The sequence below is a fragment of the Staurois parvus genome, unplaced genomic scaffold, assembly GCF_062004578.1.
Source record: "Staurois parvus isolate SC_StPar_1 unplaced genomic scaffold, SC_StPar_1.0 ptg000014l, whole genome shotgun sequence".
Taxonomy (NCBI): Eukaryota; Metazoa; Chordata; class Amphibia; order Anura; family Ranidae; genus Staurois; species Staurois parvus.
The window spans coordinates 8,293,003-8,308,599 of NW_028317810.1; the positions used below are offsets into that span (position 1 = coordinate 8,293,003).

Sequence of the window (15,597 nt, forward strand, 5' to 3'; positions counted from 1 at the left end):
ATAAATTTTGTTTGGGTACAGCACTGCATGACCGCACAATTATCAGTTGAATTAATGCAGCGCCAAGTAGCAAAAAGAGGCCTGGTCAGGAAGGGGGGGTAAATCCTCTGGAGGGCAAGTGGTTAAATTGCATTACCAGCAATATGTAGTTACCAGTTACTATCACGTATCATCCTTGCAGAGAAGCATGTTATGACTTGGTATGAGGGAAACAATGTGCAATATGGTAAAATAATGAACAGAGACCACAAGACAAAAAAAAGAATCACAAACCAGATTTGTTATAGGAAGCAGAGGTTGTATAATGTTTATTATTTTTTTGGACATATACCAACGTTTATATTTAACATACAAATTGGAAATAGCACCTATGCCCGAGACGGCAGAAAGAAGTGACACACAGTTACCTATTAAGTTTTCAGCGCCACACAAGCAGCTTTAAATTTCATTTCTCTCTCAAAAGTAAATCTGCCATGAGAGAAACACAGTAACTGCCACTACTGACCTTTTTACAAAAATGCAAGATGGCTGGCTGTAATGGAGACCCATCTGGCTCCATTACTTTCTGAGTCATTGACCCAGAATAAACAAAAGGAGAAGTACTTATCTGCATAGTTTTTTTCCAGGTTGGTGATAAAAGTATTTTGGTCAAATGAACAGCATAACACTTAGCATTCCATAGCAATGGCAGCCTCCATGAATCATCCATGGCAGCCTTTAGTACAACCTGAGCCAAAAACAAATTTTTCTAAGTCTTGAATAGAATTTGGAAAGGTTGGAACCTCCGTTAGCTTTAATTGTTTGTGATCCAACCGAAAATATTCCCCTAATTCCTCTCCATTTAACAGCATTAAAAAGAACAGCAAGTGAGGGGAAATGTTCCCATCCAGAACACAAGCAGCAATAAAACCCTGATCGAGGTTCTTTTCCAACCTCTTTAAAAAAAAGAAAAAGAAAGTTAATTTATTCAATTTCAAAATCCTATCTAGTAACATACTACACTCAACCAAAACCAGATTTACCTGTAACATAAGAACATTTTCAATTGTAACTGTATGACATGCAACAAGGATATGGTGAGAATGCTGTTCCAAGGTAAAATTTCCTAAAGGATAGTGAGCGTACGTACAGCAGATAGTTGCTTCTATTCATTTTTTGTGGTTAAAATGTGTAAACATAATCCTATCAGGTTTATAACAAAATACTGATCAAAGCTAAACATAGAATGTATATACAAGTATTATTTTCCCATTATCTGCAAAAGGTGTATAAACTGGTGTGCATATGAAGAACCCTGAAGTCACATAATTGTGACCCTGAGCTTGCACTAAAACAGAATAATAGTGTTTTTTGCATGTCAGATTTAAGATCTAGAAAACTTATATTAAGAACTTGTTGCCATTGCAGCAGCAGATTAGACTTTGGTAGAGTAAGGTCCATATCAAAGCATCATTGTGAATTCACATTATTCAAACAACATAATCAAAAGGAGTCAGATCTTTAGAGTATAGAGAGCTTAAAGCAGAACTTCACTCTCCCAATCAATATTAAAGCGGAGTTCCACCCAAAAGGGGACGCTCCGCTTTAAAGATTGGCCCCCCGCTCCCCATTAAGGATTGGCACCTTTGGGGAGTGGGAAGCGGGTACCCAAAATTGACAGGTACCCACTCCCACTTCCGCTGCGATTGCCTAAGCGATCGGAAGTGGAAGTTGTCCTTCTATCCTTCCTCCCCGTAGTCTTGTGGGACATGTGACAGGTCCCAGAAGATGACGGGGCCATTCAGGAAGAGCAGTGCCACTCACCCACGCACAGTGGGCACTCGGCTGTGAAGCCGCAAGCTGTCACAGCCGGGTGCCCACACTGAAGATGCCGGCGCCTGGAATACAGGACAGCCGGTGAAATGGGCTGCGGTGGTGGCACCGCGGGATCGTGGGACAGGTGAGTGTCTGTTTTTTTTAAAAGTCAGCAGTTACAGTTTTTTTAGCTGCTGACTTTTATTTTTTTACAGTGTGAGTGGAACTCCGCTTTAGACCTTATGCTGCTAGCATTAGTAAATAGATAATAAAGTAAATCATATTTACTGGTTTTAAACTTTCTTCAGTTACTTCCTTGTTTCCAGGCCTAGGCAAATGATGTCAGGAGAGGAGGGGTTTTCTTAGCAAAACACACCCTCCTTCCTGCATGCCTAAGCTAAGGGCAGATGCATTACAGGAAGTAAATGCTACATGAATCATCTGCCCTTAGGCAAGATGGCCATGGACAGAAATGCTAAGGTGTTTTTTTTCAAAGGTATTTCACAGCAAATTAGAGCACGGAGACATGGATGGATGTATGAGCTTGCTTTGAATATTAAAAATGAATTACATAGTTTTTGGTTTATGGTGCTCAGATGCAGTGTAGTTCCACTTTAACAGATACATGACATGGAGTTTAATATCACTCCCAAATCATGGTTTACCATGAGGTCAGTGAAGAAAAAAAAACACAAACTTTAAAAACTACTAATAAAAATACTCTGTGCAGTCCATGTTAGTTTAGATTGACAGAACAAAATTAAAAAACAAATAGATAAAATAAATGTTTGTAAGCTTTTCAATAACAGTTATTTAAACTACGGCACTTATGATGGATACATGCTTCAATGAATAATCAATTTCTTTTTCCGATCAACCTCTTGCAATAATAATTGATCTATAGTCGAGAATCCATTCGCTTATTATAACTGACTAGCGGACGTACGTTTCAATTGATAATTGGAAGGCTGTGATCAAAAGTTATTGTTTGCATATGTTTTCCTCTTGCAACCTCATAATCCAATTGATTCAAATATGAACAAATGCATGAAGCATCTAAGCACCAGCGACTGATGGATCATGGTAAATAATTTTCTGCCCGGGCAGATTGATTTAGTTTGATCAAATTCAATCTCAAATTTAGTCTAAATTCAAATTGGAAGGGAAATGATGCCCATTTGATTTTTTTTAGTGAATTGCACATCAATTTAATAAAATGAAGCGTGTATGGCCACCATAAGTCTACAACTTTCTGTAAAAGCAATAAAAACTCAAATTGTTAATTCTAAAATAAAAAAGTAGATATCTGTTCCCATGATTTTGTGCGATTAAATTGTATATATGGTCCAAGCTTTAAATCTGCCACGTCTGGAACATTGTTGCAAGATTAAAGAAAAAAAAAAAAACCTTGGCACAATTGCACAACAACCTTCTCTATTATTATGGTATTACCATTGAATACAGGAGCTCACCTGACAAGCACTGAACAGTGGATGTTTGTACCAAATGAAAAGATCCAAAGATCTCAATGCTCAGCCACTGTAAGCATGTAGACCTTCTGATTTCAAGTCTTTTTCCCACTAACCTTCTTTGAGGATGGAGTGTAATCTTTCATAGGATACAAAAATTAAACTGCATAAATGAAAGATGGACTTGCCCTACTGCATACGATTGTAAGTGTACGGCCACTGTAAAAAGTGCTGTTAACCCGTACTAAATGTGCAGACTTTCTAAGTTTTATTTTATAATAAAAAAAAAAAATCTGTATATACCATGTGCATATTTAGCAATTTAAACTTATTTAATTTCAATTTTGTTCCTAGCTTATAGGGACTTTATAAATCCATTGTCCCACACACACCACATATAGAGATTATTGAATGTCCCCCTACCTAATAATTTATGTATTGCCACCACCAGCACTCACATACATCAGCTAGTTAATGACTGCACTTTTTTTTTTTAATTTTGCTGCTAGGTTCTTTGGTTTATGTATGCAAGACAAGAGGAGCGGTTTCACTGGTTGCATCAGACAACATGACTCAACACTTCTGTATGGTTACTACTCTGAGAAAGGAAGGATGAAGGAAGAACTGTCAACTGATAGCAATTAGCAAATGATCCACAATGAGAGGGAGAGCAACAAAGATAAGGTATGACAAAACAGTCCATAGTTCTCCTTTTGTGTTTCCTTATTTTTGGTCTCCAATTAAAAAAAAATATGTGCTTTGGTAATTTTAGCTGAAGTCTAGCTATGATTCTTACTGCATAGTTACATTGATCAAGTTTGGACCAATGTAAACATGCATATCTCTCACCTGATGGACTGCTGGGAAAAGTGACAATCACTGTTGTAGTCGCTATGACAGTGACTGTCACAATCTTCCAATCTCCCATTGCCATTCTCAATACACTTTTTTTATGAATACAAGGTGTTCTCTAATTGGAGGAGGTTGACAGGTGGAGCGGTGACAGAGGCAACATGTATGAAAAAAAAACAAACGTAAAATAAATAATATTGATGCCAGTAGGAATGAGACACACATTTCCTAAAGCTGGATCCACATGTGGAGGTCTGGTCATACCTAAACCATCCTACCTTTACCATACATCCACTGTTTAGTGTCTGTTGAGGAAATTCCTTAATAGTGTCATTGAGGCAGAAATGTGCAGCATTGGGGTGTTGGAGTTTTATCAGCCAAAAAAAAAACAAATACTAGAAAAAATGACAGCTCCCCTAACTTGCTAATCTCTTGGGGTCCGCTGATCTTTTATGATCTTTCTAATCTTTTATATTTTATACATGGGACTGTTACACAACTATCTTAAAAACATTCATTTCCAGCAAAACAACTATATCCAGTGTATGGCCACCAGGACACACAGTATAAAATTATCCAGTCAAATCTCCAACAACTACGATTGAAATTCATCCAAATTTTACAAACACTTTCTGTGCAGTCTTACTCTTTTTATTCGCCAACTCAGGGGGAATGGCGGCCAATTGCAAAGAGTTCAATCGCCTTACTCAGACATCAAGTGATGCAAGCTACTGCTCCCACCCTTAGATTAAAAACCACATGTGTTTGGTAAGCTACTGAAGCTTTTACACAAATTTCTCTAATCCTAGTAATGGATGTGTTAGCTTTTGTCTTAGATTTATTGGTTCTTGAAAGAAGACGCTAGATAAAAATAATATAAACTCTCCTAGTTACTAATAATCATCAACTAGGCTGAAAATTGTACTATAGATCAGTGCAATATAGAGCAGTTATCTCATAGTAACATGGCTTACTGGTGAGTCTGTTAAAATGCATGTATTCAAAATACCTAATAAAAGCAAGGTGCAATAAACAATTGCTGTTTGCACACTGCGGACATAAAGAGGTAATTAAATAACACTGAAAATTTCAGTACATTTTTTGTGAAACATACAGAATTATGTTCAGAAGTTGTGTTTCATAAATGAGTACTGTATCCTTAAACTACTTTATCTTATATTACATAACTATTTAGCATGCTAAGTAAGGGCATGTTCAAAGGCTATTAGACTAATAAACCAAGTGGTTCTTGTGTTCCTATACAGGGAGCACCATTCCTAGAAAAGTAACCTCGTCTTATTATGCGATTTTAAATAAATTTCACTGTAACGCACAGCACTGTTCTGTGCTGGTACAAATCTTTGTAATGCCTGAAAACCTTATCAGGCAGGACTGTGTAATATCTATTGTAGTAAGAGGTCTAATAAAAAAAGCTTTTAGAGACAGAAATCATGGTTCCTGGGGTGAAGATTTGGGCTGTTCCTCCACACTCTGCCTGACAATCCACTCGGCATCTTCTGGATACTGAAGCTGCAGCTCTTTTTTTGCAATGTAGTGATTTCCTGCAAACTCTGAGAAGTAAAGATCTATATCCGGATGAGATATTTCTGTTGGAGATGGATGTGGTTCAAGGTCCTCTGCAACAAATGCAAAAAAAAAAAAATCATTACCAATGTATTACTACATTTAAAGTATATGTAACACTAAAACCTTTTTTTTTTTTTTAATGTAGTATATACTGAAACATAGAAAAGTGACAGCTGGAAAAGACCAAGTGGTTCAAGGAGTGTGCCCCTGACTATAGACCTATCTTTGTTTCAAGCATGTTTAATTACTTCCCTACTGGGACAATTCCGACATTGCTCTCTTAAATCATCATTTTGTGCTACGAAAAATTACTTAAAACCACCAAACAATAAATATATATATATTCAGCAAGGGGCCTAAAGAATAAAATGGTGGATTTTCCATAGTTACATAGTTAATCTGGTGGAAAAAAAGACAGAAGTTCATCCAGTTCACCCGACGGAGGATAACAAAAAAAACACAAAAAAACAAAAACAAAAAAAAAACAACACCTCTATATACACTATCCAATACTCATGTAAACATCTCTTGTGATAACAATAGGCAGTGACAGGTACTCTTTACTGAGATATCTGGGGACTATTAGATCGGTGTAAGCAGATGCTTTCGAAAAGCCAAAAATGTCTTTGTCAACATCTGGAGAAACCGGAAGTGACAAAATACTTGTCACTTCCGGCTTCTAATACCATAGAGATGATCGGGGATGCCAAGTTTTCATTCAACTCTATGGTAAGCCGGTGTCAGTGCCAGTGCCAGATTTAGTCTTGGGCTCGCCGGGAGCTGGATTTAGTCTTGGGCTCGCCTGGGAAAGCACTGCAGAGTGGCGAACGGGGGATGGGGGGGGGTAACACCCCTGCGGCCACTTGTAAGGCTCCATGTACACTAGCATTTTTTTCAGCTCCTAGAAGCTGTCAATAGCATTTCTTTCTGCTCTTAGAAGCCAAGTAGAGTTATCCTATGTGTCCATGCACACTACTTTAGGCTACTACCATTTTTGGAGCATTTTTCCAGCAGAAAAAAATGCTAAACACTCCGAACACCTTTTTTCTAACTTTTTTCCTCCTCAACATGTACTGTAAAAACGCTGATGCTCCTAAATGCTTCTGAACACTAATAAAATGCTACAAAAAAACGCTATTACCAACGTTTATTTATCCAGTGTTTTTTTGTCATAAAAAGAAACTAAAACAAAGGCTAGTGCGCATGAAGCCTAAAAGCAATTCAGTGGCTAATTAGCCACTAGGACTGCTTTTATTTACAGAAAAAAAAAAAAAAAAAAAAAAGATACCAGGATGATGGCTGTAGCTTCAAGTCGAGGACATCATATGACAGTCTACAGGCAGGAAGTAGTTAAATGCACTTACCGCTGACTAAATCACTTTCCTTGTTGAAAGTTTGTAGTAAGCATCAACTGCTCTTTTGTTAAAAAACAAAGAAAACAAAACAATTTATCTAAAAGGTTAGTTTTGAACTTGGTCATTTCCCCATGGTCTTGATCCACCTGCATATTGAAAATACTGCTCTCCTAAATCCTTCCCATATTTACTCAAGACTGGGATATAATCAATTCCTGAAGTCTTTCCTGATATGTTTTATTTATCAACCCTTTCACCATTTTGTTCCTTGCATCCTCTAACAAAGTCTTATGTGGCCACAACACGGAAGCAGAGTTTTTCCTGCGATGTCATCATATTAGGCAGAAGCATCCCAGTGACGGCAGGGGAGTTGTATGCACGCCCGCAGCTTACAGGTGTCAGATGAAGAAAAACATTTTTAATCTTTTGTGAAGTTTTTATTAAAATGTACGGAAAGCATTTTGTTTTGATTTTCTTTTAGGGGCTTAAATTAGAGTGCTGGGTTTAGAACTGTATAGCAGATTGACCCTTAATGACTAACAAGTCTATCTGACCTCCTGTAATTTAAGAGGTAAGGGTACATCTACAGGGCACTTTGAAGGGAAGAGTCACAGATAAAGAGTGTGTATTATAGAAGGCAAGTGTTGAAGATCACCTTGGGGAGTGTGTAGTTTAAAGAAACTCTGGACTTTTTTCATACATTCATAGGTGTATGTTGCCACAATCACAAGGCAATTGTTTTTTGCATATTTTAATTTATGAATCAATTATTTATTATGTTTGTGCATTAGGAAATGTATATTGTTGGTGAGGATTCACACTATGTATCTGAAGTGAACATTTTCTTCACAAGCAGGGGACTGTATAGTTTTGGGAGCATTGCACAACTATGGTATTTATTTACATCAGTGTTTCTCAACCTTTTTTCAGTGAATGCACCATTTAAAATTATGGACAGTCCCAAGGCACCCTTTAAAAGTTTGGACAGTCTTGAGGCACCCCATTCTAAAAACGTGAAAAAAACTATTCCAATAGTTTTATATAAACGCAGCAACATTCACACATGTTGGACACCTAACATTAGAGGTAATTTATTCTTGGTACTGGTACTGACTAGTATTCCAGTGTTTCTCTTCTCCCTCAGTTTTTCTCCATCACTGAGCTAATGTGACCCCAATACTGATGGAGAGGGGTGGGGGAGGGTCAAACTAGGATGCTGTGCAGGCAGCTGACATTCTCCTCATCGACTGATGTCAATGGTTTTCAGGACGCAACGGCTAGAAAGTCATAATGGTGCACAATGAAAACCTGTGGCTTTGTGTAACTAAAAAGGCATTTTTAGACATTTTGCCAAGGCACCCCTGAAGAAACTTCAAGGCACCCTGGTTGAGAAAGGCTGATTTACACTGTAGGTTGTGAGAATCACATCTGTTAGGCTTTCTACACTGATCTGCAGCAAAAATGTGTCAAAAATGCATATGAGTTTTTGCCAAGTTTTACTGTGTTTGCGGTGCGTTTTCTACAGGACTCAAAAACCACACTAAAACAGCAAAGTGGATGTTTATTTGCCATGTTTTCCATTAATTTAATTGGGGAAGTGCAATTTTTTACCACACCAAACCTGCATCAAAAATGCAGCAGGAGAGATTTAAAAAAAAAAAAAAAAAAAAAAAAAAAAAAACACTGAACCCGCAAAAGATCACTGTGAAGAGTTCCATGGGAATATATGGTCACGTGTTTTTCTTCTGCCTTTTTTAACGCAAAAGAGAAAGAAAAATGGATCAGTGTGAAAGCAGCCTTAGGGTAATGGTTTTTATGTGGCTGAGCCTAGATATTTGTATTTAATCCTCCAGCACTGCCAAGTCACATTTCTTGTTAAAAACACCTCCAAGAATCCAAGAATATTGCACAGCTTTGTGCCATCAGCAAAAACCATATACCTTACACCTAAACATTCATTTATGTCACTTACCTATAGATTAAATAGAACATGACCTAGTACACAGCCTTTTGGAGCGCGCACACAAGTACACAAGCACACACTGGGGGTTAAATACACAAAGGGGTTTACTTACTAATGATGGAGAGTGCAAAATTCAGGCTCGCTTCAGCACAGAAACCAATCAGCTTCCAACCTCAGCTCATTCTATTAAGCTCTGGCAATAAAACCTAGAAGTGGATTGGTTTCTATGCAGAAGTGAACCTGATTTTGCACTCTTCAGCTTTAGTAAATAAACCCCCAAGTTATAATTGTAATGCTAGAAAGATTTGTTAAAAAGTAACAATAGCAGTAGTAGAGATAAGTTGAGCAATTCTAGCTTGTTTGTAGTATTTGAATAAGATAGGACAAATGATTGAATGTTTGTTGCTTTTAACAAAAAAATGAATTGTTATGCATTTGCTGCACCAATTTCTCAATGGTCAGGCTTTCAGGCCTATCTCAATGCAACCTTCCAGGACCTATTAATGCAAGCTTTCTTACCCCCAAACTACAAGTCTTCAGGATCACTCAATTCCCTTTTTCTGGCTTTTCAGTGCCAGAGAGATCTAGCAGACGTTGCATCCCTGGAGCAGAGGTACAAGTAACTACTAAAGTATCTCTACGACTAAGCCCAGATGGGAAGTGATGTTATTGGTGTGCGGCCTATTGTTTGATATTAAACGTTTACACAGAGAAGGAGATGGGCTCCAGGGTTCAGCACCTGGCATGCCTACAGCTGAAAAGAATGATTTAGAGCATGGGAGAAGTGAGGTTTGGGGCTGTCGATTAAGGTTAGAAGTATGTCTAGTTCCACTTTAGAGGTAACCTTTAGTAGGCTCTCCACGAGACACTAAAAGATGATGTATTAGGTATTGTCTAGACAAAAAAAAAAAAAAGGACTTTTTCATGTTTCCTTTTTTAGACATTTGTTGCGACTAAAGCAATTTTCTGTTCACCCACCTTGAGCGACATAATTACAAGTACCATCGTCAAGAAGCACACTATAAAATGGCTGAGTTATTCCTTTTGAGAGGTTATAGAGATCCAGGTTTTCCATCCAGTCCGGTGGCATCATACACAAAGGATCCCAGCTGAAGATCACACAACTATAATCATATCTGTAAAATGTATAAAAGGGCTGACAATTTAGAAGAGTGAAGAGAGGTGTGTACTTGAAAATAAAATGAAACATGTTTAAAAGGTGAACTTATTTAACATACCAAATCTGTTACCCCAATAGGGGTGTAAAATAGAATAAAAAGTAGAAACACCATAATAAAAAAGGCAAGTCTGTAATGCCCCACTCACTTATTCATTTGAAACATAGTAATGTAACATGCCATCAAAGTATATTATGTCCAAAAAAGCAGTCCAACTGAGGAGTGGGCAACAGCAACAAAACACTACAGACTACATTCACACCGGTGATTAGAGCCGGTGGGAATTGTAGTGGCAGTTCTCCCTGCAGCTCTCAGCTGATAGCTCGGCTGCCTGTTCACTATATTGACAGGTCACCGTCAGCAGCACCTATTCATGGCTCTCTGCACAGCCAACGATTACCTGCGGTGATCGATGCTGGATGTAGACAAAGTGAGTCCAGCAGTGATCACTGCAGGTAATCGCTGGCTGTGAGGAGATCCATGAATAGGTGTGGTCACTGGCAGCCTGTCATTATAGTGAACGGAACTAACGGTCGTACCTACCTGCTGAGAGCTGCAGAGAGAACTGCCGCTACAATTCACATCTACTTGTATGTGTGAATGTAGCCTAACAGGCTCACAAAAAATAACAGAACTAGGGACTGTATGCAGCTTAAAGGATCATCTGAAGGACTTACACCCAAAACAGAATTTAGAGAGGGCTTGAACATCTACCTGGGAAAACTTTGAGACTGTGTGAACAGAAGACTAGGTCTTGCAAATCTGGGAAACAATTGTTTGATGCTGAAATTCCAAGAAACACTCACGGATAGTGAAAAGAGAAGCAGGTTCCTTTTTATGTGGAATGACAAAGTCTTTCCAGTGGACACAGTAGCTGTGCGGTAAACATGCAAAGTCCAAAACTACATCCAGGAATAGAAGATCTCCTTCTGATGAACTGGAGCCAGACAGAGGGATAGAGGAATGATGTCCTAGTAGAGGTGAAAGGCAAAAACTACCTTAGAAAAAAAGGGTGTTCTGTGCCTCAAAACCACTTTTTTCCTGTGTTATATCAAAAAGGGCTCTTTACAAGATAAGACCATTTGTAACACCTTCTTAAAAAGTGAAAAGAGGAATTCCCCAGATTGGCTTAATTTACTTTTGGAGTGCCAAGAAAACCAAATTCCAATCCCAGAGTCATGGGAGAGCGCACAGGGAGACGCACATAGGAAACACCCTGTACAAAGGTCTTAACGCAGAAGCCCAGGCAGATATGTTATGTAAATTGTAGTATATTAAATTAAAAAAAAAAAAGTTACCTTCAAATGTCGTTTAGCTCATGTCCGGATCACTACTGTGTACTGTAAAAATTGTACTTTTATTCATGCTGAAAAGTATAGTCAGTGCTGAATTTATAGCACTGTGACTATCTACAAGGAAGTGATAGTGTGATTTATACACCCCCACCTTTACCCTTGTTCATTCACAGAACACCTTGTAAAAGGGGAGAGAAGAGGTGTATAAACCAGCGACTGGGGAGAGAAGGTCCACATTCGGCATCCCCACCTGTAACACAGGTCCTGGAACACCTCTGGGAGAAGAAACCATTTTCTGAGGTCCAGGTGTTGCCATCTGAGGAAATCTGCCTGCCAACTAATGACTAGGGATGTATATGGTGGACAAGGCTGGAACTTAAAAATCTACCCAGGTCAAGATCCGATCTACATCTCTTGCCATTACAAGACTTCTGGTTCCTCAAGGATTGTTGATGTACGGCACTACTGTGGCACTGTCTCACTGAATTTGGATCAGATGACCCTTCCGTTAAGATATCCAGAGCTGCAAGGACAGCCAGGTCACCTAAAGTTCCAGAATGTTGAACAGGAGACAAGATTCCTCTGATACCAAAGTCTCCTCCACCAAAGTGCCCAGGAGCAATCCCCAGCTTGACAGGCTAAAATTTATTGTGAGAATCTCCAAATCTAGAGCTGGATTCCTGAGTCACCAAGCTAGAGACAACCACCTGGTCTTTGTACCAGAAAAATACATCTGTCCAGGAGGATGAAACTGACATGTTCAACAATGACAGAATGTTGTAGACATGGGCAAATAAGATTGCCTCGAAGGAGGCCATCATCAGCCTCAGGACTCTCATGCAAAAGCAAAGAGTCAGGAGACTCCTGGACTGAAGACTCCAATACTGGGGGTGGAAAGTTTGAAGTATCTGCTGCCTTGAGCTGTGTCTAAGATAAGGTTGTTCCAAGTTATGAATCTTTTCCAGCACGCATTTCTGAAGTTTCAGGACCCAATTGTAGCTCTGCAATGTCTGGATGACTCAGGCTGCAGTACATGTCAAAACCTGCACCGACTGTTCTCTCAACAGGAGGTCATCCCGATGAAATCTCTCAATGGAGATGGGCAGTAACACACTGAGGTGCAGAAGGCCAAAGATGGCCTAGTCACTGCATGTGGGCAACAGAAAAGTTCCACATGTAAAATGTAGACAAGAACAGCAGTGGAGAAAAACTTCAACACCGAATGACAGGCATGGCCCTGCACCTAGCGGATGACCTCAGCGCTCCATCCCTCAATGTTAATCAGTTCCACAATGGAACTGGTGGAAGCAGGAATATTTAAAACAGTACCCCATTGTCCTAATATATAGGAGGTATCTGGCACTCGGATTGTATGTCCTACTCACAAAGTGAGTCTTCAGAGACAGAGTTCCTCCTGTGTGTGACTAACTTTCATGGCACATGCAGAACTCAGTGCCTGTAGGCCACGTTCCAGGCTAACTCAGCAACATTTAGTCCAACGTGGTCCAGGTATGGCACACCAGAGTCATGGTTAGAAAATACTGGTCTGAATAGCTGTGTGGAGAGACCAGCTCAGCAGTGACGTAGCAAGAATATTGACTGAAGAACTAAATAAAAAAAATAAAAAAGCATAAGCAAAAAACTGAGGCATGGTGGAAGTAGGAGGAGGTTATACTAGGTTGGTTCACGATTTTTCATTTGCCAGTGTCTAATCCTCCTGGGTGACAGTGTAACCCAAGAGTTTCTGAATTCCCCTGACAATTTGATATATAAAAGCTCTATAAGCAAGACCTACTGCTGTCTACTCCAAAGGAACCTCCCAATTGGCTCTCATGACCAACTGCCAGAAATTGAACTGTGATTACACTATCAAAAGCTTCAATTATTTGCATGAATATTAACTATAAAATATACATACCTTTTATGTCTCATAATAAGTCCTACAGAATAACACACTTCCTTTTCATCGGATCTCAGTTTTGCTTGAAGTACGCTGTCATCCTTCCTTCTTTCTATATGCTCCAAAGTATGCTGAACTAGATATGCCACAGCACCATGCTGTGATGGGTCCAAAGCCTGAATATTCTGCAGGATATCCAAGACCTACCAAATACAAATATATAAATCCCACAATTAACCAGAATGTTGTCCACACATTGATTTCACATTCATCTCAGGTTTCATGCACATTGGCATATATGTTTAATTATATATTTATATCACACATATTACAGTGCCTTTAAAAGGATTCATACTCCTTGAAATTTTCAAGATTTTTTACAAATAAATATCTGAAAAGTGTGGTATGCATTTGTATTCAGCCCTCTTTACTCTGATACCCCTAACTAAAATCTAGTGGAACCAATTGCCTTTAGAAGTCACTTAGTTAGTAAATAGAGTCCACTTGTGTGTAATTTAATCTCAGTTTGTGAAGCCCTTAGAGGTTTGCTAGAGAACTTTAGTGAACAAACAGCATCATTAAGGCCAAGGAACACACGAGACAGGTCAGGGATAAAGTTGTGGAGAAGTTTAAAGAAGGGTTAGAATATCAAAAAATATCCCAAGCTTTGAACATCTCATGGAGCACTGTTCAATTCATCATCCTAAAACGGAAAGAGTATGGCACAACTGCAAACCTACCAAGACATGGCCGTCCACCTAAACATACAGGCTGGGCAAGGAGGGCATTAATCAGAGAAGCAGCCAAGAGGCCCATGGTAACTCTGGAGGAGCTACAGAGATCCACAGCTCAGGTGGGAGAATCTGTCCACAGGACAACTATTAGTCGTGCACTCCACAAATCTGGCCTTTATGAAAGAGTGGCAATAAGAAAGCCATTGTTGAAAGGAAGACATAAGAAGTCCCGTTTGCAGTTTGCTAGGAGCCATCTGGGGGGACACAGCAAACACGTGGAAGAAGGTGCTCTGGGGTCAGCTGAGAACAAAACTGAACGTTTTGGCCTAAAGGAAAACGCTGTGTGTGGCAGAAAACTAACACTGCACATCACCCTGAACACACCATCTCCACCGTGAAACATGGTGGTGGCAGCACCGTGTTGTGGAGATGCTTTTCTTCTGCAGGAACAGGGAAGCTGGTCAGAGTTGATGGGAAGATGGATGGAGCCAAATACAGGGCAATCTTAGGAGAAAATCTGTTAAGAGTCTGCAAAAGACTTGAGAATGGGGTGGAAGTTCACCTTCCAGCAGGACATCGACCCTAAACATACAATCAGAGCTACAATGGAATAGTTTAGATCAAAGAATATTCATGTGTTAGAATGGCCCAGTCAAAGTCCAGACCTAAATTCAATTGAGAATCTGTGGTAAGACTTGAAAATTGCTGTTCACAGACACTCTCCATCTAATCTGACAGAGCTTGAGCTATTTTGCAAAGAATGGCCATAAATGTCTCTCCCTAGATGTGCAAAGCTGGTAGAGATATACCAAAAAGACTTGCAACTGTAATTGCAGCGAAAGGTGGTTCTACAAAAGTATTGACTCAGGGGGGCTGAATACAAATGCACATCACACTTTTCACATATTTGTAAAGAGTTTGGAAAACTATTTATCATTTTCCTTCCACTTCAAAATAATGTGCCCCTTTGTGTTGGTCTATCACATAAAACCCCAATAAAACACATTTATGTTTTTGGTTGTAACATGAAATTTTTTTTTTTAATTTCAAGGGGTATGAATAAGTTTTCAAGGGACTGTACATGCCTTTTATTGACAGCTTCTACATAGTGATAAATAGTAACTGTCCTGCTTCAAAGGCTGCTTTATGCTTTGACATGCCACCATAGGACTCAATCTGTCCAAAGAGTATGGTCACCTGCAGATTCAGCACCCTTCAGAGACTGCCAAACTCTCCAATAAGACAGATGTGTTTTTACAGTTTCTTGAAGTGTAAAAAGACAAATGTTCCTAAATCAGCCTACTGTCTGCTATGAAGACTAGAGACTAACTGAGGGAACATGGAAAAGACAGAGAGAGACCAACAAAGTGTATCATATAGCACTATACAAAAGGGAAAACCAGAAGGATCATACCAAATTCTGCTACATAGACCCTTTAGTCCCCAGACCCCATCAATCAGTTCAAGTCC

At 39.2% G+C, this 15,597-nt stretch overlaps 1 protein-coding gene across 2 annotated transcripts in view; it reads right to left on the bottom strand.

Moving 5' to 3' along the window:
* Positions 1-277: 277 nt before the first annotated feature.
* Positions 278-15,597, bottom strand: part of FBXO21 (F-box protein 21) — a 63,500-nt gene continuing 48,180 nt past the window's right edge. For both annotated transcript variants that reach the window (XM_089677149.1, XM_089677156.1), the window contains 3 exons: positions 13,412-13,596; positions 9,999-10,156; positions 278-5,752 (listed from right to left, as the gene is read on the bottom strand). In XM_089677149.1, the coding sequence (XP_089533275.1) occupies positions 5,565-5,752; positions 9,999-10,156; positions 13,412-13,596 (531 nt within the window). In that variant the 3' untranslated portion in view covers positions 278-5,564. The remainder of the gene's footprint in view (positions 5,753-9,998; positions 10,157-13,411; positions 13,597-15,597) is intronic.